Source organism: Mesoplodon mirus (assembly GCF_964341445.2).
Source record: "Mesoplodon mirus genome assembly, chromosome: 19".
Classification (NCBI taxonomy): Eukaryota; Metazoa; Chordata; class Mammalia; order Artiodactyla; family Ziphiidae; genus Mesoplodon; species Mesoplodon mirus.
The window spans coordinates 27,706,913-27,732,013 of record NC_138995.1 but is presented as its reverse complement, the minus strand read 5'-3'; the positions used below and the strand labels follow the sequence as shown (position 1 = coordinate 27,732,013).

Below are 25,101 nucleotides of genomic sequence, written 5' to 3'. Positions count from 1 at the left end.
AGCCCAGAGTCTGAACCAACCTCCAAGTGGTAGCATTACCCCCCCTCCTCCATCCCTTCAAATGAAGACCTTTCTGCAACTTTCTGCATTCTCCACCCCATCTCTGGCCACCGTCACCAGCCAGTAATGTCTATGACCTTCCCTGGGCTTGGGGGACCCCAGCCCTTCACCCTTGAGCCCTGGCAATGTGTTTCCAGTTGCCGTTTGGAGGGTTCCCCAATATGTCACAAGGGTACCCCCATTCCACTGTGCCTGTCTTCCAGATCTGTACCCCATCCCATGCCCCCACATACTTGAGGGCAGTTTCTGACATCTTACCCCTCTCACATGTGAGAAGAGGTCCTAGCCCTGCTTCTGGTTTCTTGGACCAAAGTCTCCCCCCTAGCCTCCCACCCACTTCCATCTTCTCCAGTGCCCCCGCTGGGCCCTGGCCTCCCCTCCACATCCCATCCCATCATTGCTGGTACAGCCCCTAGAGTAGACCAAAGTTTCTCCTGCTTTAACAAATGCTGGGGGACTTCCCTGGCAGTCCAGTGGTCCATGCTTCCACTGCAGGGGACACTGGTTCGATCCCTGGTTGGGGAACTGAGATCCCACATGCCACGCGATGTGGCAAAAACCAAAAAACAAATGCTGGAACCACCTGGGATCTTGTTCAAATACATATTCTGATTCAACAGGTCTGGGACACACCAAGATGCTGGATTTCTAACAACTTCTCTGGTCATGCTGTAGGTCTGTGGACCATTTTGAGTGCTTCTCAGCAACTTTGATGAAATACCATCAAGGGCCAACTCCATGCTTTCAGAATCTTCCATCTGCCCTTACCCCGCTAATTAGATCCTACTTCCTTCCAAGGATATCTTCCATGTCCCACCTCTCCCCCTCTGTTGATGCTGTTCCCTCTACCCAGAATGCCCTTCCTGCTGGTCTCTGTTCACTGAAACCACTTCTTCAAGACCCAGCTGGGGCTCAAGGGCCGACAAGCCTGGTTCAAACCCTGGCTCTGACCCTGAAAGGTGAGGGCAAGGTCCTCGCCCTCTCTGTGCCTCCTTCCTCTTCTGTGGAGCAGGATAGCAGCTGTCGTGAGAGGCAGAGGAGACGATGTGATGAATCTAGCAGGGGCCTGGCACCTGGTAGGTGCTCGGTTAGAGCCCACAGGTCTGGAGGCCCAGCCACAGACCAGCTGTGTCTCTGACATACCAGTGGGACCAGCCTGCAGGGTCGGGAGGATACAGTGAGAAGGATCCACAGAGAGCAGAGGTCTTACACAGTGAACCCTATGGACACAGCCCCTTTTATCAGTCCCATAGACGTATCGATGCTAATAAGAGGTAGTGTTGTAATTAATAATAACTTATTTGGTTTCTCTCCTCTGACTCTCAGAGCCCTCTGGGGCTCTAGGTGCTGATAACTGACTGTCTGGTGTCACCACCACGTGAACCAGGGTTGTCTCCACCCCCTGGAGCCTAGCACAGTGCCCAGCACACAGCAGGTCTCTGAGCAGCCTGATGGTGAGAGGGCAGGTAGAGCTTGGCAAGCAACTCCTGCCCCAGCCGGGCCACCTCATAGGCCTTTCCTGGGTGGCCAGAGTGGCAGCTGGCTCCAGGCTTCTCCATCCCTTGTTTGGACATCCAGCTCAGCAAGCCCGTGCCAACCGCAAAGTGGCGCCACTGACCCTCCATCTGTGCCCTGCAGGCCAGCACCCTCTGTGGCATGTGGGTGTGTGTGTATGGGTGGGTGACTGCTGTCTGGCTGGCCTGGACCCCGGGGAACAGCTGAGGCTGCCCCAGTGAACAGCTGGCCCAGCCCTGAAGGACAGACCTTGGGGAAACTGAACCTTAGAGGTGGTGACTTGCCCAAAGACATGCATGTAAGGGACTCCCCATCCTTTCCTGGATCCTTTCCACCCCATCCTTTTTCTGCTCCCTTGTTTCTTGGTCCCCCTGGGGAGGCTAAATTCATGAGTGGTTAGGACAGCTGGCTGTGGAGCCAGACCACCTGGGCTCCCATCCCATCTCTGCCACTTCCCAGCTGTGTGATCTTGGGCAAGTTAATTCCCTTCTCTGGGCTTCATATCTCTTCCTTCTGCATCACTACATTCACCATGAATATTGCCTGAGGGCTCATCAAGTGTCAGGCGCTGGTCTGAGCAACACGTTTTCCTGTGGCACCGTGGCAGCAGTGCCAGGGAAGGGTCTGGAATGTAGTAAATGGTCAGTAAATGTAATCATTATTATTGTTACTCTTGTTACTGTTGCTGTCGTCACTTGTCCTCATTAGGTTGTGAAATCCTTCCAGCATCTGTGACTTGGGAATCATCTGCTCACATTGGAGGGATGAGGGAAGACGGGGATCCTCACTCCGTGGAGGGTTGGTGGGGGGGCACCCTGGGCCATCCGAAGCTTCCTGACTCCCAGGGTGGCCATGAACCTTAGCAGTGGGAGGGAAATGCTGACAGAGACCAGTGACCAGAAAGGGAATGGGGGCGTCGGCCCATTTCCAAATTTCTCTCTGAGCTTTTGGAACCACCAGGAATGGTTCCTCACCTGGGCCTCAGTTTCCCCTTTGGCCCAGCAGATGGACTGGGAGGCCATTTCCAGAAGCCCCTGGGGTCTCAGAATCCAGATCTTGAGTCTTGGAATGTTGAAACTGTGAGTGCCTGGGGGAACACTGAGGTGGATCCCTTTGCTGGGGGCACTAACTGAGGCTCAGGGAGGAGTCGAGGTCAGGTGGCCAGTTGCGTGTGGCCTGGCTGGCCGCATGCCAGGCTGCTTGACACCCCCCTTCCCCAGCGTGCCTTCCGCCCTGCTAGTCAGCGCCGGCTCCTGCCTGCTGCCGAGGAGGCTGGACTCTCTTTCAGGAAAGGGCAGTTGTTGCCGGCCCTGGGTGCGGGGTGGGAGGTGGGGGGGCAGCATCGGGGTGGCCTGTTGCCATAGCAACCCTGGCCTCTCGGCGGGAACTCTGTGGAGAACAGCCCTGGGGAAGTAACAGATGGAGGGCGAGGAGGAAGACTTATCTCCCACCAGCATCCGTCCATGAAGCCCGGCACCTGTCTGCCTGGATTGGGGGTGGGTGAGGCTGAAGTGCCCCCTTGCCCAGAGCTGAGTCATGGGCATCCCCCAGTGACCCCACCTCGCCTCGGCTCTCTCAGCCCTGCCCCCTCCCAGCCTCCCTCTGAGAAATCTGTGACTCACGTATGGTCCCGTCATCCCCAGCAGAGCTGGGAGGAGGGAGGAGCCCAGCTGGGGCAGGAGGGGGGTGTCCCCCGACCCAAAAACACAAGCCGGCGCTTCTCCGGGCTCCACACTGGCTGCCTGCCTTGCCCCTGCCTCAGGAGAGGGGCTGGGAGCCTCCACACTCACCACCTCTCTCAGAATCGGGACCGCAGCTGGCAGGTTAAGCCTCGGAGGGGGATCTTGAAAGGCGGTTCAGCTGCCCGGCCTCGCACAGGACCCGTCACCAGGTACCAGATCAAGGGCATGACGGCAGGAGGGAGGAAGGATGGGAGTGCGTGCAGCAGAGGTTGGGGTGGCAGTGGACCGGGGTGCTGAAGTCTTGGTATCTGGGTGGGAGCTAGCCCACAAGAGCAGTGCTGTGCGGGGTCTCTAGAGTTGGGAGTGGATGGACGGGGAGATGCCTGGGAAGGGGATGGGCCTGAGAGAATGAAACCCCTCAGAGCCACTAGCCATTTGTCAGCTGGGGAAACTGAGGCTCAAAGTGATAGAGTCACTGGGCCCTGCAAGCTGGGTCTGCTCTGTGGGTGGTGAGATAACTGTGCTCTCCTGCCCCCACTGTACAGATGGGAGAAGCAAGGTTGTGAGAGGACAGGGGGCTTACCTAAGGTCACAGAACAAGTCTGGGGATGGAAAGCCAGCCTCCAGCCTCGGGGAGGAAAGGATGCTGCAGGGGGCTGAGCATGGGCACTTGAGGGCAGCCTTGCCTTCAGCTGCCTGGGTGCTGCGTCTGGGGCCCCCCAGTGAAACAGGGGCAGTCTGGCTCTTCATGGCCCAGGCCACCTTTAGGAGGAGATGGTCCTGGCAGTGGGGTCTGAACATGGGGGACCTGGGATGAGAGAGAACGTCCAGGAAACCAGCAGCAGTAGATGGGGAAGCAGCGGCTGAGGGCTGGAGTACTCCCTACTTACTAACCGCCAGACCCCAGGCCCCCGTCTGCCCGGTGCTGATAGGGTTTCCCCAACTGGGAACTGCTGGTTCCTCTCCTCCCCGCCTCCCCAGCCAGCCTCCTTCCTGTGATAACGAGTTGGGGGTCTCTCATGGCCCCATGGGAAGGGGCTGGTGTTCATTTTACTGAGGCAGTGGCGGGGAGGGAGCGTGAGTTAAGGCAGGACCCTCTCACTTGCTCACCTAACCCCACTCCCATCCTGCCTGGAGCAGCTCTGGCCTGGGCTAGGTGGGGTGGGAAGGAATAGCCTTTGTGGCTCTAGAGGGCCAAAGAAGTTTTTTTTTTTTTTAACAAATTTATTTAGTTTATTTATTTTCGGCTGCGTTGGGTCTTCGTTGCTGTGCGCGGGCTTTCTCTAGTTGCGGCAAGTGGGGGCTACTCTTCGTTGCGGTGCGTGGGCTTCTCATTGCGGTGGCTTCTCTTGTTGTGGAGCACAGGCTCTAGGTGCGCGAGCTTCAGTAGTTGTGGCACGTGGGCTCAGTCGTTGTGGCTCACGGGCTTAGTTGCTCCGCGGCATGTGGGATCTTCCTGGACCAGGGATTGAACCCGTGTCCCCTGCATTGGCAGGCGGATTCTTAACCACTGTGCTACCAGGGAAGTCCCAGAAGTTATTCATATAAACAATTATTGAGCACCTACTATGTGCCTGATACTGTTCTAGGGAGGGGGAACACAGCAGCGAATGAGACAAATGGGGTCTGGGTGGTCCAGAGCCAAGTCCCTGCCCCCTTGCTGCAGATACCCTGAGGGCAGAGGGTTGATTCCTCTCGATTGGAGGCTGAGTGGGGAGAAGCGTCTCGGGTCAGTGAGAGCCACCAGCTGCTGAGTTGGTTCCCCAGAGCCCAGGCCAGGGGTCCCGTGAGGTCTTCCCTGCCAATATCCAGGGCAGGACTAGCTCTTGGGACCAGATCTGAGCCCCTTTACTGCAGGGACTCTAGGGACCTGAGATGCAGCCCCACCTTGGTCATAGCATCTCTCTCTCTGGGCCTCAGTTTGCCCAGCTGCTAAGTGGGCATGTGGGGTGGGTTAGTAGCTTCCCTGCCTGCCATGGTCCCAGTCTTGGCTCCAAGAGCGTCAGGGTCGTGAAGGACGCCTCCACGTGTGGTGTGGGAGGCGGAGGCTGTGCTGGGCAGGCTGCACTGTTGTGCGAGCTTTGGTGTCCTGGGCCACTGGGCAGGACCTGGTCAGCCTGGCGGGGACACCCTCATCTTGCCAGGGACACAAACAAGGCAGGATCTGAGGCTGACGAGTGAGATAAGCTTGCTGGTGGAGGAGGAGAGAACTTCCTGACCTGGGAGGACCCGGAGGCTCTGCAGAGGGCACAGAGTCCGGCCTTGGGTGCTGGTGGGGAGGGGAGGAGGGTTTGATGTACACGTATGGGGATTGGAGGGAAGAGGGGGGCGGCATTCCTTGCAGAGGAAACTGCATGGGAAAAGGTTTGGGAATGATGAGAACTGGGGGGAGTGGAGCAGGCGATGGCACTGGAGACCCGGCATGGGTCATTTTGGGGACCTGGAGTGCCAGGCTGGCAGGTCCCAATCTGCTCTCAGGGGAAGGGATGGCGGGAAGACTTGGGTGGTACTGCAGCCAGGCCAGGTGGGTGCCAGGTGGGGTCTGGGTGCCCAGAGTGCCACCCCAGCTGGATAAGGAGGGCAGGGTTGTGATGCAGGACTGACCTGGTTGCCCCAGGCCCGAGGCTTCTACTTGGAGGGCAGCTTCATGGCTGTGGGGATAGAGAGGGGCGGTGGTCGCCCAGCCCAGGAGAAGGGCAGGTAAAAGGGGCGGCGGGGCTGTGCCTGGGTCTGTGTGTAGTGGGGGTGGCCTTCCCAGCGGGGCCCGGCATGACAAATTTGGGAGGGGCAGGGCAGGGACAGCCGTGAAGGGGGCCACATGGATGGTGCTCTAGCTGAGCCGGGCGCCAAGTCACTTCATCCTCCACAAGAGCTGCGTGTGGGTGATGGGTGGTGGAACTGCGCCCCTTTCAGGGATGCAGTGAAGAGTCAGGGGCAGAGCTGGTGAGGGAAATGTGACAACACAGCCCAAACTTCAGTGCTGCCAGCCCACCCAGAACCAGAGCAGGCTCAGCACCCACAACCCTGACCCGGGGTGGCCCTGTGGACCTGTCTTCTGACTCACAGCAGATGGGGCATCACGTGAGCAAATGCAGCAGCTGGGGGGACCAGGACCCCGGTGACCAGGCAGATGGCAAGTGGGGGCAGGGTGGGGCTGGCACAGAGGGACCTCTCAAACGGGGTGGGGTGGGGTCCTGGCTGGGCGCCAGCCTCCCAGGCTTGCCCTCCACCTGTCTGGTCCTCACGCCTCATCAGGAGTTCCTTGAGACCCATGGGGAACCCTGTAGATTTGGGGGTCAGGGCAGGGCTGCTGAGGGGGAGAGCTTGGAACATACATTTTCTGATCCCTGCCCGGTGCCTGCACTGGCACCAGTGGGTTGAGACACCCCCTGCAGGCCCCTCAAGCCCCCAGCTCTCCCTGGTTCCCTGGTGGCTCGGCTGGGCTAGAACAGTCCTGGACCCTCCCTGCCCTCAGACTCTGCCGGGCCCTAGGTTCAGCGCTTTGCCCACATGTTTTTGTTTTTTTGTTTTGTTTTGTTTTTTGGCCGTGCCATGTGACCTGTGGGACCTTGGTTCCCTGACCAGGGATTGAACCCAGGCCCCCTGCATTGGAAGCATGGAGTCGTAACCACTGGACCGCCAGGGAAGCCCCTGCACACACATTTATTCCTACCAGGCACAAGCTCCTGATGTGCCCATTTTAGAGATGAGGACACTGAGGCACAGGAGGCTTACCCAGGAGTGACCTCTTATCTCCAGAGTCTGGGCTCTTTTCACTGTGCTCTCCTGCCCCCCTCAGTGGGGAGGGGGCTCCTCAGCCAGGCCAGAGTCTGTGCTGGGGGCCCGAGGACATGTGCCCTTGTCTTGAACCCCATCCCTGCCGCTCCTAAGCCCATGCTCTTCTGGGGCGACAGGACCCACAGAGATAACAAGGCTGCTTCTCTGGGGAGAATTTTGTTCCTCTCGGGTTGTGTGAACTTGGGCGTCTGCCTCATTTTCCTCATCTGGAAAAAGTGGATAAAATAGTGTCTACTTCAGGGGGCTGTTTTGAGCATCAAGGTGTTAATGCAGTAAAGTGTTTACAACAGCACATGGCCCATATGTTAGCCTTTACTATTATGACCTCCCCCTTGGGCAAATGGGTGCACTGAGGCCCAGAGATAACGTGTAATAACTTGGGGGCACTTCTTCCTGCCTCCCCGCCCTAAGAGAGCTGGAGCCCCCTGGGCATCAGCAGGACTCTGCCCACCCCCACCTGTAGCCTGACTTGTGCTTTGGTGGGGAGGCCAAGGTGGTGGGAGTTGGGCTGGCGCTGGTTCAGGCTCAGGCGGTTTGTGGTACACTTGGCAGTTCCAGGCAGGCCGAGATAAAAGCTGAGCCCTGGAGGAGCTGGCAGGACTTCCAGGCACCAGGGAACAGGCCTTTGCATTAGAGGAAGATGGCCTGGGGGTGGGGGCCTCTCTGTCCGGGAGCCAGTCCCGCTCCAGTGCCCTGAAAGGCCGGTGGTTAGAGCGGAAGGCGTGAGGCAGGAGGGTGTGATGGAGGAGTTGGGAAGGGGGATGCTCACCTCCCAAATTATCAGGGAGCCGATGCTGCCCCTTGCTCTCCCTCATCCAATAGTCCTGCGCCTGGTAGATGTGTGCCTGACCTCGTCGTGGCACTTCCCTCTCCCACACACCTGCATGTGGCATCGCCTGGCGAGAGCTGCGGGCAGTGGGCAGGGCTGGAAGGAATCCTTGTGCGATTTCCTCAAAGCTGTACTTATCCTTTGTCCATGACCATGCCTGGCGCACTCTCATGGGGCTGTGCACACACTCCAGACCAGATGGGCAGAGTCTATTCTCCGGCTCCTTGGCTGGCAGCCAAGAATGTGCAGGTCCCAATACCTGGGCCAGGCCTTGGTGCAGCACACATCTCCGTTTGTACTGGAAAGGACAGCCTGTGTCTCCTCAAGGAGACCCTGCACCGGGTGTCAGCACACCCAGGAGTCTGGCCTCTGCTCCCCCAACCTGGGTTTGGGGAACCAGAGTTGGGAGCTGTAGTAACTGTTGTCCAGGTAGGATGGGGATGCTTGCAGACCCCATGAGCCTAGGGATGAGGGTCTGGCTCCTGGGCTGCGATGCCTTGGACCCATGGTGCATCCTCTTGGGCCTCATGTCATTCCCTAGAGAGGTTGTCACCTCCTCTCCATGTCCTGCAGATTTCAGCGCTGCAGATGGGGTGCCATGCGGGACAATGGGGGCAGCATAGGCAAAGGAGTACACAGAGCTGGATGTGGGTCCAGTTTTACCAGCTGTGTGACCCCACCCGGGTGAAGCCAGCTGGGAGAGTGGCTTCTCTCTGAGCCTCAGTTTTCCCAGCTGTAAAATGGGCTTAGTAATGCCCACCGCTCACAGAGTGGCTGTGTGCATTGCAGGAGGCCAGGTGCACATCGTGTGGTTTGTGCTCCCGTGTGGTTCCCGTCACTGCCCCAGCTCCCTCATGAATCTCTGCAGGCTGGTTCTTAGGATACACCTGCCCCCAGGTGCCTAGACCCCAGGATCCTCCCTGGCCACAGGCATGTGCCATTTCCCCTCCTTGCTCCACCTTGGGGAGCCCACGGGGAGTCCAGACAGAAGCTTTGGCATTTGCAGCAGTGGGAATGTGACCCACCTTCATCAGCAAATCCCATGCCTGTGCCCCCTCTAGCCCTGGGCCCCAGAAGCAGGTGGTTGAGGGGCGTGGCAGTGGTTACTTTGCCTTCATGTAGAGAGAAAACTCAAATTTTGGTCACAGATTCAGATGGGATCTCAGACCTCAAATAATCCAGCACCTGCAAAGGTGTGTCTGTGGTCCCATTGGTTTAGGAAAGCCTTGGGCGCCCAGGCTTCTGCACTGCAGGACTTCTTAAGAGCCTTTACCAGGTGGCTCTGTATTGGACGTGAAGTTTCGGGTCCTGTCCTGGCTCTTAGGCTGTGCACAGTCTTGGGAGCTCCTCTCTGGCCAAGCACCTGGCAAAGGTGTATATGCCCCTAATCCAGTCAGAGGCTAGGGAATGGGGACAGCTCCGTGCTGGAATCTCCCTGCCCTGAGCATCAGGAACTGGCTCCAGTTGGGAAGAGGCCTGGAGCCGGCCTGGCCTAGTCAGAGTCCCAGCTCTGTCTCATTCACTTATTCATTTATTAACTAGTTGTCATTGAGCCTCTACCGTGGACCAGGCACTGTGGCACTAGGTACTGGAGATATGAGTGATGAGCAAGATGGATGAGACAGAGCAAACATGGAGAACTGGATAGCAAGCCCATTGCAGGGTCAGTTCAGACAGTGTGAAGTGCTCTAAAGTTCATAAGGTAAGGTGACATGGAAGAGAGGGATGAATGGGGAGGATAATTTTGGTTGGGTGGACGTGGAAAGCTTCTTAGGAGAGGGGACATTTGAATTAAGACCTGAGAAGGAACCAATCGGGAAAGAACCCCGAAAGAATGTTCTATGTTGAAGGGAAAGCATGTGCAAAGGCCCTGAGGTGTGTCTGAGGATAGAAAGAAGGCTCGCGTGCTGGAGTTGGTGAAAGCAAGGAAGACGTAGGGTGGCGTAAGGTGGAGGGAGTGGAGAGGGGTCTCTAGCTTGTTTTTTTGGCAGTCGTGCTGCTCCCTGAGCGTCAGTTATCGGATTTATGAGGCTTATCATTTTGTCCCCGACCTCCACGCTGGTCCGGAGCGTTGTGGGTGTTAGGTGAGGATAGTCAATCTCTCTGGCAGAGACTTGGTTCCGGGCAGCTCTGCGTTATTGTAGGTTTTAAAAATTATTGTTATTACAAGTGCTTAGTGACTATGGGTGGAACCGGGGATCCTGTGCCTCTGTTTCTCTGCGTGTCACTGCAGTTAGTGAGCGCCAAGTGTGTGTACAAGGCCAGGGGTGCCCCATCTGTGCTCTCCCTCTGGCTTCCCTGAACCACAGCCCCCTGCCAGCTCCTTTTAAGCGTAGGATCTTTTGATCCAACAGTGACTGCCTTCTCTGGCCCAGCAGGCCCTGGAATCCTTTCCAGGCAAAGGTTCCACTGAGAACAGGAACTCCTTTCTTTGCTTTCTTTTCCTCTTCCTCTGGGGGCCAAAAATAGTGCCTGAATAGGACACAGCTCTGGGCCGGCAATGAGACAATAGCCGCCTCCTGGCTCTGGTCCATCGGTGGGGGAGGAGGTGATGTTGGTGCACGGGCATAGCATCCCAAGGACCCCAGCCCCTGCTGCTTTTCCCATGGCCTCGGCCAGAAACCATCCCAGAGCCCCTTGGAGTGTGATTGCCAAGGGGATTCCTGCTTATTCTGGGGAAGTGCTCTGAAGACCCTGGCCCCCTGAGCAGCCCCACCCTACCTCCTGATCTTCTGCTGGTCTGGAGCTGAAGGCCTCAGTGGGCGCGCCCATGGCCCTGGTTCTCTTCTGGGCCCTGGGTTCTCATGGGGCCACCCCATGGCTTTGATGTCCTTTTCCCTTTGACTCAGTGGCTACGAAAGACTTTTTAGAGATCAAAGGGATGTGTCCTCTTCAGATGAGGTGAGCTCCCTGTCACTGGAGGTGATCAAATAAAGTTTGGATGTGCACTGAATGGGGGGTGGGATTAGTCAAGCATCAGATGGATATTGGGTCTTGATGTCTTCATGTCTCAGAGGAGATCATGAGTTGAATTCCATACACCGCTCTTACCAGCTGGGTGGTCTTGAGCAAGTCACATCATGTTCCTGAGCCTCTCTCTCCGCATCTATAAGATGGGTTCAACAGGGCTAACCTCTCAGAGTGGTGGAAATGGATCTCCAAAATGCTCAGTGTAGTGCCTGGCACATAGATAGGGTTTCAGAAGGTTTGCCTCTGTTCTCCTCCCTCCCCAGACTGGTACTCACTCTGGGGTACAGAAAGGACCCACTCTTGGCCCCCAGGGAGCTCTGGAGGAAAGCCAGGGGGAACCCCCAGCCCCAGGGCTAACTCAGAAAGAAGATTCCTGGTGGATTGTGGCAATCTGGGAAGGCTTCCTGGAGGAGGTACTCCCCTAAGATGCTTCCAGGGAAGTATTGTGCACATTCTGTGCTCATGGCAGTCAGTGGTGGAGATTAGACGGGTGTCTAGTGTGGGTCAAGGCCAAGGCCACAAGCTGGCAGCCTTCAGGGGCAAATGTAGCTGATAGTAGGCATTTTTCATCACAGGGGTAGCCCCCACTAGTGTTCTAAAATGATTTGGTTTTAAAGTCAATATTGACCAACTTAGGCAGGTGTCCCCCAGTGTACCCCATAATCTGGTGTCCTAAACTCTGCCTTTCTTCCTGCCAGCTCCCTACCTGGCCAGCATCCAAGTAAGGGGACTTGGGCACAGGACAAGTCAGGGCCTGCGCTGTGCTGGGTTGGAGCTGGGCAGTGACGTAGTCCCTGCAGCTGCCAACGGTTGCCAGGGCAACGGTTGCCAGGGCAACGGTTGCCAGGGGCTGCTGTCACCTGCGCCCCTTTTCCCGGGTTGGCGGCTGGGACTTGCAGCCCGTCTTCCCAGGCTGCCCGCTTTGTTTGAGGCTCCGGTGAGGGGGGCGGGGACCGAGGCTGGGGAGGCTCAGCTTCAAAGTGCCCCTCTGGCCTCTTGAAGTGGAGAGAAACTGACCCACCACCCCAGCGGGCTGCATCCTGCAAACAAGGCGAGCCCTTGGCCCACTCATTCACGCTCTTTATGTGTTTATAATCCACCTGATGACACGAAGGAGGAATCCAGGTATGATTCTTCCCCTCCTCCCGCCATTGCTCTCATTCCTGCTCCCGCTCCCCTCTCCTCCCCAAATCCCCGCTTCTTATCCCCTCTCCCCTTTCCCTTGTCCCCCCTCCCCCTCCATCTCTCTTCCCCTGTATCATCATCTTCTCCCTCCTCCTCTCCCCTCCATCTCCCCTCCATCCCCCTTCCTCCCCTCCCTTCTTCCAACACTGAGAACTTAGCGGATGGGTAAGGTGGGGTTGGGGCTGTGGTGACACTAGGGACCCTGGGAGAGTCAGAGATGCTCCTCTGAGGGGACCTGGTCAGTGAAGCAGACAGCAGATCAGAACGACCAGGAAGTGGTTGGGGGTAAGGGCCTCACACCCCACACCCCTTCCCTCCGCCACACTCCAGCTAAAATTCAGTTTCCGGGCTGTACCCCCATCATCAAAGACAAGCCTCTGAAGATGCTGGGAGGGGAGGTCCAGGGCCTGCAGATGGCTGAGAGTGTAGGAGTGGGGCTGGGTAGGGTCCTGACCGAGCTCCAGGTCCAGGGTCCTCAGAGGAAAGTGTTCAGCTAATCTCGAGGAAACACATTTTTGGAAGCATCTTTTACTATGAATTTTAAAGGGAAGCCCTTTCTAACAGTCAGGTAATGTCAAGGGGAAACGGGCTGCAAAATCAAGAGCATGGGTTCTGGAGTCAGGCCTTGAGGCTGCACCTCGAGCTGTGTGATCTCTGGCAGGTAACTTGATCTTCTAGGGCCTTACTTGTTAAATGGGCATCATGGTACTCATCTCATAAGATTTGGGGAAGGATTAAATGTGTTCGTTTGTGTAGAAAGCTTAGAATCGTCTTGCATTTTCAGAGAGCTTCATTAATGCTAGCTTTGTGACCAGGATCTATTAGTGATGGCATCATGGGTCTGCGACATTTGTTAATTCTGTTAGAGGGCAATATAGAATACTGTATTTCCACTTTTTATGTTAGACATCCCAAACAAATTTTATATTATACTCCAATAAAAATTAATTAAAAAAAGAAAAAAAAATGCTAGCTTTGTGGCTGGAGGTGGTGAGCGCCCTGTCTGTGGGTGTGTGCAAACAGCAGTGGAGGATCCGGTGAGGCAGCAATGTGTGCTCAGAGAGCTGGGATGGATCCTGGTCTGTGCCTCCGCCGACCTTTCCCGGAGGGAGCTGGAACCTCAGCCTCGCCCAGGCCCGCTGCCCTCGTGGGGGAGGACACCTGGCTGTGTGTCCTGTCCACCCCTCAGCCAGGGATCTGGGACTCAGAAGAGAAGATAAAAAAGGGAGGGCTGGCGGCTGACCTTGGGAACGCTAAGGGTCCTATGCTCCAAAGGCGGGCATTCTGCCAGGCCCTGGGGAGTCGAACTGCAGCCCCCTCAAAATGAGCTGGGAGGTGACTGGGCTGACCTTGTAAGCCTGGCCTTGGGCAGTTCGGGAATACAGATGCGGAAGGGGAACTGCAGCCATACAGCTGAGGTCCGTCTGTGGTTTGAGAGGGAAGACAGGCTGGCCAGGAGAGGAGATGGCCAGCATCTTCTTTTCCCCTTGCTGGCAGCTGGGAGGTAAGCCCTGCCCTTCCCTGGAAGCATCCTGAGGCCCTGGGCTATGGAGAAGACAGACAGGGGACAGGGATCATAGTCACCTCCTCGACAGAGGAAGAAGCTGAGGTCCAGGGAGGGGACAGGCTGGTCCAAAGGTCTCAGGGCCAGTTAGCTGCGGAGCTGGTCCTGGACCCTATGCTACCCCTGCTCTGGGAGTCTGCATTCCCTGGGGAGGTGCTGACTGGTGAGTGTCCTGGGGTCCAGCCTGAGCTGCTCCTCTTGGGGAGGGCTGTGGGGAGACTTGGCTATGGGCTGCAGGCTGCCCCAGGGGCGTGGAGCTGGGCAGGGCCGGTGCCACTGTCCCGGGACTGCTTGTGAGAAGTCCTGCTGTCTGAGCCCCACTCCAGACTGGGCCAGACCTGGGACCCTTCCTAATCCCTCCTCTTCCCTGAGGTTCTAGGTCTTTTCCATCCACACTCAGATTCTGAAAGGCTTTGATTCTCAGCTCCTAGAAGCCCTTGCATCCTCATCACCTCTTTCTCTCTCTCTTTCTTTTTCTCTCTCCCCTTCCCTCCCTCCCTTTCAGTCCCAACATTCTAAGTGTCTCAGCTGCTTGAGGTGACTGTGGCTGACTTTAGTGGAATAGCCAGTCTGGAAACAGGGATGGTAGTGCCCCTTTCCCCAAGAGCTGGTGCTGCCGGCCAAAGGGAGGTGGGATGGGGCCGAATATAACCCAGGCTCCCCCAGGACCTCTCACCTGGAAGTGTCAAAGATGGTGATGAGTTGCCCTCGGGAACATCACAGCCTAAATGGCTCCTGCAGCCCATCTCATGCTAGTTAATGGCCTCTGGGACAGCTCGGAGGGGAGGGGAGGGGAGGGGAGGGGGCTGGAGGCTGGGAGGGAGGATGCTGACAGGCTTCTTTTCTATGTGGTGTCAAGATTTCTGAGAGCTCTTTTCTTCATGTTGGTAACAGTTATCCTGCAAAAGAGGATGCACCATCACATTGGGCTGGGAAACTAAGCCTGACCAAGCTCTGTGCATTTTCTTTCAGCAGGACTTATCAGAGCCTTTGATGTGTTAATTCACAAGACCAAGTAGGGCCCGCAGTATTTCTCTAACTTGGGAACTAGAGCTTCTTAGGAAGTGCTTAGCAAAGTTACCTCTTGGTAAAATCAGGGAGATAGCCCCAGAGAAGGGAAGGAAGGGACTCAGGAGGCCACAATGGCTAAAAGCACGGGCTTTGAGATTTGGTAGACTGGAGTTTGAATCCTGGCTTGGCTACTTGCTCTGTGATCTTGGATATCACTTAGACTCTTTGGACTTTCGTTTCCTTGTCTTTAACGTGGGGGCAATAATAGCATTTGTTTCACAGAGGTAAGGTGAGGATTGAACCATCATTTGGGAAAAGTGCTTTGCACGGTGCCGGGCGCAAAGTGAGGCTTGCTGAATGGGAACTGTCACCCCCCTCACTCTTCTTCTTGGATTCCAGGGCCCTTTTCACTGTGCCAGACAGACCTCTGTTTATTCCCACTCGCCATCTGGTGTTCTGCCAGGCACTGCGTGGCTGGAGTGTGGGGGGCAGTCGGGTGAGGATGTGGAGGCCTGAGGCCCAGGGTATGGGGACCTTTACAGACATGTCACAAGGCTGGCATCCCAGGGAGGAGGACTGGTGTGTGCAGAGCTTTGGAGGTGGGAACAGTCAAGCCCAGGCTCATCTCTGGTGACTGTCGGTTGGCCTCTCTGAGGCCTCTTAAGCAAACACTCCAGTTCCAGATAAAGCAGGCCACCAGGTGGGTGGCTGTGGATAGCTGACTTTCCGAGAGAACCCAGCGTCCTTTCACCTGGGCAGGTGCCCCGCTCCTCCCCTTCCCCGGTCTCCCCGCAGGGCCAGGGCCTGTCTCGGCACGCAGAGGGAGCCATGGCCCAGGGACTTGGCTGGACCAGAAGCCGTGGGGTGGTGGGCCCTGTGCGGGCGGGGCAGCCCTCCAGCGAGTCTGGTGCACGAATGTGGGACCCATCCCGGCAGTGAGCAGGCCAGGCCTTGGCATCCGCCAGCCCCTGCAGGCAGGCAGCTAGCTTAATTTTTATTCTCTTTTATTGTAGAAAAATTCCTGAAACCTGAGGTCACTCTGTTTTCCCCAGCCAGGCCAGAACACCCTTCCTGCGGGGAGTTCTGTGTGGTCACCTAGCTGGGGCCTTGGTCACCCGGCTTGCAGAGCAGGACGAGAGGGAGGAGAGATGGGCTCCATGTGTGCCAGCTGTGCTGCCAGGAGCCACGGGCACTGCTGAGAGGCTGGTGGCTGGGCTGGGTGTGAGGCGTGGTCCGGGGTCCCACCGGGTCTGATGGGGGCACCTCCTTTGTTTGTTGGGTACGTGGTGTTTCTAAGTTAGATTGACGTTTACAAAAGAGTTTGGAAACGGCCGGTGGAGGGTCCTCTCCACCCCCGACACCACTCCTGTGGAGGAAACACCTGCTGTAGAGCCTCCGCTCTCTTCTAACGTTCCTCCTCACTCTCCCACACGTGTGGTGTGCACACGTACACGCACACCTACATCCACACTCATGTGCGTCTACCCTCACGGACTTCACGCTTGCCAGCCCCTCTCTTGGCCAAATCCTTCTTTCCTAAGGCCCTCTGCCCAGGGCTCGGGGGTGGGGCATAGCTGGCAGCTCCGTTTTGCCCCCTCTTCCCCTCCCCCCACTGGAGAGCAGTTGAGGATGGGGGCTGGAGCTGGAAAGCTAAGCTGGGTCCTCTCTCTACTGTCCCTCCCCCCCAGAGGAGGGCAAGACCAGGCTCACACCTGAAGACCCACTCAGGCAGGGGCTCCTTCCCCCACCCACGCCCTCCTGAGCCCAGCTGTGCTTTGGGAGGCTCCTTCCAGGTTCCTGGCACCCTGCTAAATGCTGGGTGAACCAGCCAGGGTGGTGATGCATCCTCACCACTAGTGAGGTTGAGAAGAGGCACTGTGGGAGGCAAGCTGCCCTGGACCCCGTCCAGGGCCAACCTTTTACCATCTGAGTGATTTGGGGCAGGGCCCTACCCGCCTCTGACTCTGTTAAACAGGGCTGCTGGTGTTATCCCAGCCTTGTAAGCCAGTGGCTCTAAGCCCGCGGAGGACACCTGTTAAAGCCAGACTCCCGAGCCCCACCCCAGACCTGTAGCATCTGCCCCTCAGTGTGCAGGGGCCTGTGAATCTGCATTTTAGTGAACTTCCTCGGGCAGTTCTGACCCGTGGGTGGGTTTGGGCACCTCTGATATTAACTCCTCATGGCAAAGGGGGGCACATAGGGTTGAGTGTAGGTCATGGTCGGCCCCCTTCCCTGAGCCCCACCAAGAACACAGAAGTTAATTCTGATGGCACATGGGCACTTAGGCAAAGCTTCATGGGGAGGGCGTGTCTTCAGTGAGTTTCAAAAGATGAGTTGGGTCATGGAGTTAGGGAAGGCATTCCAGACAAAGAGACAGGCTGGCTGGGGGGTGGATAAGTTTGTGGTCCACAGTGTATGTTACGGGCAGGAGAAGGAAAGGTATGGGGGCCCAGGTCCAGGTCATCTTCCTGGGGAGGTGCCTGCCCAGGAGGAGTTAACCACAGAGCTGCCCAGGTCCTGTCCACTCAACTTCCACCTCCATCCTCCAAGGAAATGGGTTTTCCAGGAGCCTGGACTGGGCCAGCGGTGACTCCTGGCTCTACACGGATGGCAGAGGAAGTGACTCAGGTCCCGGCGGGAGAAAGTGAGCCACGGGTCCCCTGCTGTTTCCCTCTCTCCCACCATGAGGATGGGCAGGGCTGGGCCTGCGCAGCCGGGGCCCTTCCTCCAGGGCCCAGCCAGCCCTGGGGATGGGCATCCGGGGAGTCTTGGCTTAAAGGAGCCCTGGTCCCCTCCGCTCTGCCTGGATCCTTGGGGACTCTGTGATGGTGGCCCCCATTGTGTCAAGCTGGGCCAGACTGTTTTGTTCTCTGTGTTGACGGAAGGCCTGAGGTCAAGGGCAGCTGCTCCAGAAGGGGAGCTGGGGGATGGGGGCATCCCTAGGGGGCTCAGCCCCCCAAATCCTCTCTCCCAGGCTGGAGTTGTCTGCACTGCCTGTGGTCTTGGTTGACCCCCACCCCACCATTTTTCTCTCCTTTCCTTTGGGGGTCTCCCAAAGCCAGGGGGGCACGTATCTCTAGAAACTGACAGTGCCAGCTCTGCAAGGAGTTCTCTAGGGTGAGACTGAGGTCTGTGTCTTGGCTCCACTGGTGGAGATCTCAGAACAGATGGCCCTTCCCTAGTCTCAGTTTCCTGATCTGTAAAATGGCAAAACAGTAGGACTAGCCTTACAGGGTGGCTCTGAGGATTTCATGATAATGTAGATGGTGCCCCAGTTCAGCTTTCCTGTCCTTTAGAGGCTTCTGGGAACAGGCTCAGTTCCAGGCTGTGAGGAGGGAAGTTTTCTGGGTGGGGTTTCAGTCTTCCCGGAAAGGAAATTTCATGCTTTAAGAATTTCCCATCAAGGTGCTTTGGAAGTTGAGCTGGCTGTGGGGGCACCGAGGGGGTTACATGGAGGGTGGGAGGGAAGATGTAGGAGTAGGAACCTGTGACAAGCCCAGGGGTTGAGTGAGGGGCAGGCATGAGCTGGTCAGGAAGGATACAGAGCTATCTAGCTGACACCTATGGTGCCTGCCGTGTGCATGGCCCTGCTCTAAGTCCTCTACAGGTACCAATTCATTTAATTCTCACAACGACCCTTGCAGTAGTCTCAATTTTTATTCCTATGTACAGATGATGAGAGTGAGGCCCAGAGAGGGTGAGTAACTAGTCCAAGGACACACAGCTATTGAGTAGGGGGACTGGGATTTGAACCCAGACAGTCTGCCTCCAGAGTCTACTAAGGGTGGGTTAAAGGAAGCCAGGCAGTCCCTCCCCTCAAATCCCAAGAATGTCCATAGGACTAGAGTTGTTCACCTTGGAGTGGCTATTCAAGTCGCCAAGGTAGAGTGGGGATGAGCCAGGAATGTCAGGTCATGCCATTGATCCCTGTCTGTTGGAATCATGGTAGTTCACAGTGGTGCAGCCTCACTTGTATCCCTCCAGTGATGGGGAGCTCACTCCCTGTTTCCACCTTTTTGCTCTCAAAGGAATCAATCCAGGAGGATTGATGAAAGCAGGTGATTCTGCCCTGTCCTGGGCCCTGTATACCGATAGTGGTAGCTCACTTTGAAGGTCAGTGGGCCGGAGAGATGCATGGATTCTGGCCAGCTCCATCCTTGTTTTCTGTATGATGTCAGGAAATCACTGGCCCTCTCTGGGCCTTTAATCCAAATGCCGTAAGAAGGAGAACTGGGGCCAAATTTGCAAAGTGATTGTGAGCTCTGAGTTCAGAAGTATAAAGCAGGGGTCAAAGCAGGGGTCAGGGTGGGGCTTCCTGGAGGAGGTGTCATTTGGATTGGGGATCAGATGTAGACAGTGACAGCGACCGGCAGAAAAAAGAAGGAAAGAGAAAGGGTCCAGGAGAGACATGTTTCTGTCCCTGGATGCTGGATTTCCTTTCATTGGTCTGGAGTGGCAGTTTCAAAAGGAGCCAGAATGGGAGACACTGCTTTGGAAAGATCCCCAGTGTTCTCCTTACTTGCAGCAGTAATAAATCCTTCCTTCTCCCTAAAAACAAAAACACCAAAAAACAAACAAAAAAAAACCCAAAAGGAGCCAAAATGCTCAGAGAGGACTCAGAGTGAAACCTTAAATATCACAGTGTAGGAAACAGCGGCCATTCCCCCAAACACTTTCACATCCTTCCTCTCAGGGGTCTTGTGATGTCACCAGGGCAGGATGATGAACCCAACTAACCAATGATTAGACTGACCAGGCCCTAGAAATTGGGGTTCCATTACACATGGTGGGACACTGGAGATGGGCTCTAGCTTGAGGGGGCCAGCTTTGTTCAAGGAAGGCCCAGCCCAGGAAGGAGACAGTGAACTCCTGCATGGACCACCCCTCCATTTAATGCTGCCCTTAAATATTCCATCCAAAAGCCACTTCTTCCTGGAAGCCCTCCTTGGTTTCCTCCCAAAGTCAAACTCCTCTCATGCCCCATGGTTGCCAGGCTTCCTTTTGTCTGGCTTGTGGCAGATGATTGCATCTGTCACCACAGCCACATGTAGTTCCTCACAGGATGAGGATGGCTGTTCATGACTGCCAGCACCCAGCTCAGTCATAAGGCCAGCTGGCAGTGGGGAGGGCCAGGCCACCCAGCATCTCTCTATAAGTACCAGGCACGCAGGTTCCCTGCCAGGCACTACAGTCCTGACCAGGCAGGGAAAGCCCTTGGTGTCTGGAACAATCTTGGGCAAGTCATTTAATTCCTTGGATCTCAGGTTCCCTGTCTGTGAAATGGGCCAATGGTAGGGCTGACTTCACAGGGTTGGAATGAAGATTAATACAGGTATAGGGGTGAGGAGGGTGGGTCAGCACAGGCTGGCAGGTAGTAGGTACTCAGCTAATAGAGGCTGGTGGGGGGGGCATTCTACAAGAGGATGGGGCTGAGGGGAACTGGATCTCCCCCGACTTGGGCCACACTATGTATCCCGGCCAGACTGGGACGTCCCCCTGCCTTTCCAGCTGCCCTGGGAACTGGCTCCCCCTGGTGGCCATAACAGGAAGTGCCTGTCTCCTCTATCCCCTGGCTGTAGAGGGCGCTGTGGCTGCACTGATCCCTCACTCCATTTCCCTCATTGTACACCTGCCCAGCGACCTCCGTGCACACTAGGCCCTGTGCACAGAGATGGATCAGCAGCTCCCTGGCTGGCATCAGGAGGAGGGATGTACCATCCTGCACCTCCGTTAGAGCTGGCTAACGGGACCCTATGAAACAGAAACAGACACACAGACATAGAGAACCAAAGGAGGCCAGGACTGACTGTAGAGGGAGTTGAGGAAGGCTTCCTGAAGGAGGTGACCTCTGAGCTGGGTCTTAGGGATGATGATGGTGACGTTCCAGGAGGAGAGCCCTGCAAGCCCCCTTTTCCTGTGTCTTCTTCAGGCCTGGAGGGGGCAGCGTGGTTGGGGTGGTTCCTGGTGGTGCTGGGGAGCCTCTCCCCCCTAATTCTAGCCTGATTACCCCATCACTGCTGGATCTGGAGGGAGGTACTATTATTCGTCCTGTTTTCCATGACCCTTTTACAGGGTCATGCAGCGAGCAAGAGGTGGAGCTGGGACTTGAACTCAGCCACTGCCTCTTCTTAATTTTTTTAAATTTTTATATTTTAATTTTATTTTATTGAAGAATAGTTGATTTACAATGTATTGATTTCTGCTGTACAGCAAAGTGATTCAGTTATACAGTTATACATATATATTCTTCTTCATATTCTTTTCCATTATGGTTTATCACAGGTTACTGAATATAGTTCCCTGTGCTATAAAGTAGGATCTTGTTGTTTATCCATCCTATAAGTAATAGTTTGTACGTACTAATCCCAAACTCCCAATCTATCCCTTCCCCACCCCCCTTAGCAACCACAAGTCTGTTCTCTATGTCTGTGTGTCTGTTTCTGTTTCATAGATATGTTCATTTGTGTCATATTTTAGATTTCACATATAAGTGATATCATATGGTATTTGTCTTTGTCTGACTTACTTCACTTAGTGTGATAATCTCTAGGTCCATCTGTGTTGCTGCAAATGGCATCATTTCATTCTTTTTTATGGCTGAGTAGTATTCCATGGTATATATGTACCACATCTTCTTTATCCATTCTTCTGTCGATGGACATGTAGGTTATTTTCACATCTTGGCTGCTGTGAACAGTGCTGCTATGAACATAGGGGTGCATGTGTCTTTTTGAATCATAGTTTTGTCTGGGTATATGCCCAGGAGTGGGATTGCTGGATCATATGGCAACTCTAGTTTTAGTCTTCTGAGGAACCTCCATACTATTCTCCATAGTGGCTGCACCAATTTACATTCCCACCCACAGTATAGGAGGGTTCCCTCTTCTCCACACCCTCTCCAGCATTTGTTATTTGTAGACTTTTTAATGATGGCCATTCTACCTGTGTGTGTTGATACCTCACTGTAGTTTTGTTTGTTTTTTTTTTTTTTTTGCGGTACACGGGCCTCTCACTGTTGTGGCCTCTCCTGTTGCGGAGCACAGGCTCCAGACACGCAGGCTCAGCAGCAATGGCGCACGGGCCCAGCCGCTCCGCAGCATGTGGGATCTTCCCGGACCGGGGCACGAACCCGTGTCCCCTGCATCGGCAGGCGGACTCTCAACCACTGCGCCACCAGGGAAGCCCCTCACTGTAGTTTTGATTTGCATTTCTCTAATAATTAGCGCTGTGGAGCATCTTTTCGTGTGCCTGTTGGCCATTTGTATGTCTTCTTTTAGCCACTGCCTCTTGATGCTCAGCTCCTGGCAGCTCTGGGGAGGTCCACAGACTGTTTCCACATTTGCCTCCCCACCTCATATCCTACATCCACGCTGCCCTGGCTTCTCCCTCTTCAGGGCTGGCACAGCCACCCTGTGGGTCAGGCCCTCAAGCCAACACTCCTGACCTCTTTCAGGCGGTGACTTCTCAGGGTGACTTTGGGGACGAAGATGGCTGCCCAAGTGCTGCTGCAGACAATGCCGTTCCTGCTGGGTCTGCTCCTGGTTCCAGGTAGGCTTTCCTGGAGGTACCCTAGGACTTATGTTAAAATACCATCCTTATGTTAAGGATGTCTAGGTCAGCTGCCAGCACATCCACTAACCCCTTTGGGCAGGCAGAGGCCTGAGGACACAGCTTAGCAAGTGGATGATGGTACCTTGGAGAAAGGAACATGGACTGGGTTTTGGCCCTACTCACCTCTGCAGCCAGTGCATCCTTGTGCAGTACACAGCCTGCACAACTGTATGTGGCAGGCATGGCCTCATTAAATGTTTTATTGGTATTTAAGATATTATTTTGTCTTTGAAATTATTATTGATTTTGAGTTTGTTCTTTTCATATTTTGAAGCCAATAATCTTTGAATAGGGTAGACTCACATTTTTGGAGACCCTTTGAGGTATAGGTCCTTGGAATGTGTGTGGGTCCTAGGCACTGGGCTCCTGTGTTCTGGGCCCAGAGCCTGCCCCCCAGGCCCAGAGTCCCATCTGCAGTCTGCTTCCTCAGGTGCCCGTGGCGGGGACCCCCGGGAAGACTTCCGCTTCTGTGGCCAGCGGAACCAGACGCAGAACAGCAGCCTCCATTATAAGCGGACATCTGAGCTGCACATCTCCATCAAGAACACTGAGGAGGCCCTCACAGTCCGTGCGCCCTTCCCTGGAGCCCATCTGGCTCCTAGGTCATTCCCTCATCCCAGGGGCCTCTACCACTTCTGCCTCTACTGGAACCGCCATGCTGGGAAATTGCATCTTCGCTACGGCAAGAGCGACTTCGTGCTGAGTAACCAAGCCTCTGACCTCCTGTGCTTCCGGCATCAGGAGAGCCTAGCCGAGGGGGCCCCACTGTTCGCCACCTCTGTCAGCTCCTGGTGGAGCCCCCAGAATACCAGTCTGCCCAGTGCAGCCGGCTTCATCTTCTCCTTCCACAGTAAGGCGACTTCCAGGCAGAAGGAACAGCTTGGCCGAAGGCCTGGAGGCGGGGAAGGCAAAATGCACAGCGGGGTTAAAGCAGACTGGGCCGAATGTCAGGTCAGGGAGCAGGGGCTCTGTCCGCAGGCAGTGGGGAGCCAGGGAAGGTGTCTGAGGAGTGGAAGAGTGTGATCCAAAGTGTGCTTTGGGGAGGTTTGTGGGAAGGTAGGGGTGAGGGCGGAGGGGCGAAGTGCCATCCAGCGGCTGCGGGGAAGGTCCAGGTAAAGGAAGATGAGGAGTGAACAGGGTGGGAGCAGAGAGAATGGAGAGACGGGACTGGAGGTCAGGAGGCGGAGGAAAAATTCTGCTTCATCAGCATCACCTAGATTGTTTATCCCCATTTCTCGGAGGAGAAACTGAGGCACAAAGTTGCACAGCTAGTGAGTGAGGGAGCCAGGATCTGAACCCAGCAGCTGACTGGCATAAGGGGATGAGGGCAGGGGTGCAGGGGAGAGCAAGAGGTCAGAGGTCAGGAAGCAGTGAGGCTGGAGGCTGACACTGAGGTGTGCAGACTATGTGTCTGGCTGGGGTGTGACAGGTGTGATGTGGCCGCTGCCTTCTATTCAGTGCTGAGTGGGGCAGGGAGGAGGGGGTGGACCAAAGGAGGTGGAGGCTCTGCTTAGGGTCTAGGATTTCCCTGATTCTGGGGCCTTTAAGGCAGCTCCAGTTTGGGGCCGGGCTGCCAGGTGTGGGGGCAAAGGGCGTTGAATATGTTAGCAGCTCTGGCCCCTTGGAAATGCTGGGGGCTGGCAGCAGTGGGCCCAGGTGCTGCCCAGGGCAGCAGACAGGGGCCGGGGCGGTAGATGGGGCTCCCCGCCCCCCGGCTGGGATTCTGTCCCAACCTGGGAGGGTTTAGGGCAAAGTCAAGCATAGCTGCAAATTGACTTCCTGAAGAACAGATCTGGCCTGGTCTTATTTGGTCTGTAGAGAGTTTTTTGAAAACATGAGCCAGGGTTTTCAAATGACCTAAAAATCGGGCTTTCTGCCTTATAAATTCAGATGGGACCACGGGGCCTGCCTTCCTTGCTGGCATAGGGCATGCCCCCTTCCCACATGTCCTTCCTCCCATCTGCCTACCTCATCTGAGTCCCGTCTGAGCCCTGGAGGTGCCTGAGTCTGCAGCCCTTGGGTGCACGGTATCCGGGTGGAGGGCCTGGAGCCACCACACAAGCCCCCCACCCCCCCAGCTCCTCCTGAAGGGGGCCTGGCTGGCCCTGGGGAACTGGCCCTCCCAGCTCCCTGTGTGTGGTCAGAAGCATGTCTGGGTAGGTGTGTCCCAGCCTACCCTGCTGGGGCTGGAGTTGCTGGGGCCTCCACAGGACAGAGCCCTGTCTGGCTGGCTGCAGCTCTGAGTGACTTGGGGGAGTCAGCTGCACCTCTTGGAGCCTCAGTTTCCTCCTCCATAAAATGGGGATAGAAGCTTTCAGAATCACAGGAGGATTAAATGAGTGTGTAATGAGTGTGGCCGGGCGCCTCATTCAACAGCCTTTGGTGGGTCTGTCCATCCCTCTCCCCCAGCTCCTCCCCTGAAGACCTCCCACAACGCCTCGGTGGACACATGTGAGCTGAAAAGGGACCTCCAGCGGCTCAGCCAGTTTCTGAAGCATCCCCGGAAGAGCTCAAGGAGACCCCCGTTCACCCCCGCGGGCCAGTAAGTGTGGGTCCCAGTGTGTGAGGGGGAAGGAGGAGGCATCCCCCAGACCCGGGCAGGGCAGGGCAGGGACCTGGAGTGGGCGGCTATATGGAAACCTCCCCTGGGACTGGAATGTTCTCATCTTTCCATCTTCTCCGGGAGGAATTGAGATACAGCCTGGGAGGCCAAGCCCCTCCCCTGCCTGAGTCATTAAAAACAAATGTCGGGGCTTCCCTGGTGGCGCAGTGGTTGAGAGTCCGCCTGCCGATGCAGGGGACACGGATTCATGCCCCGGTCTGGGAGGATCCCACATGCCGCGCAGCGGCTGGGCCCAGTGAGCCATGGCCGCTGA

At 56.0% G+C, this 25,101-nt stretch overlaps 1 protein-coding gene across 5 annotated transcripts in view; it reads left to right on the top strand.

Annotated features, from left to right (window-relative positions):
• The window catches only part of ADGRG1 (adhesion G protein-coupled receptor G1), a 40,519-nt gene that overhangs the window by 4,370 nt on the left and 11,048 nt on the right, over positions 1-25,101 (top strand). For 3 of the 5 annotated variants that reach the window (XM_082606171.1, XM_082606170.1, XM_082606167.1), the window contains exons 1-4: positions 3,206-3,466; positions 22,068-22,162; positions 22,656-23,075; positions 24,635-24,767. In XM_082606171.1, the coding sequence (XP_082462297.1) occupies positions 22,102-22,162; positions 22,656-23,075; positions 24,635-24,767 (614 nt within the window). In that variant the 5' untranslated portion in view covers positions 3,206-3,466; positions 22,068-22,101. Of the gene's footprint in view, positions 1-3,204; positions 3,467-22,067; positions 22,163-22,655; positions 23,076-24,634; positions 24,768-25,101 lie in introns of those variants that run through there. The other 2 variants (XM_082606169.1, XM_082606168.1) reach the window with 2 other exon arrangements.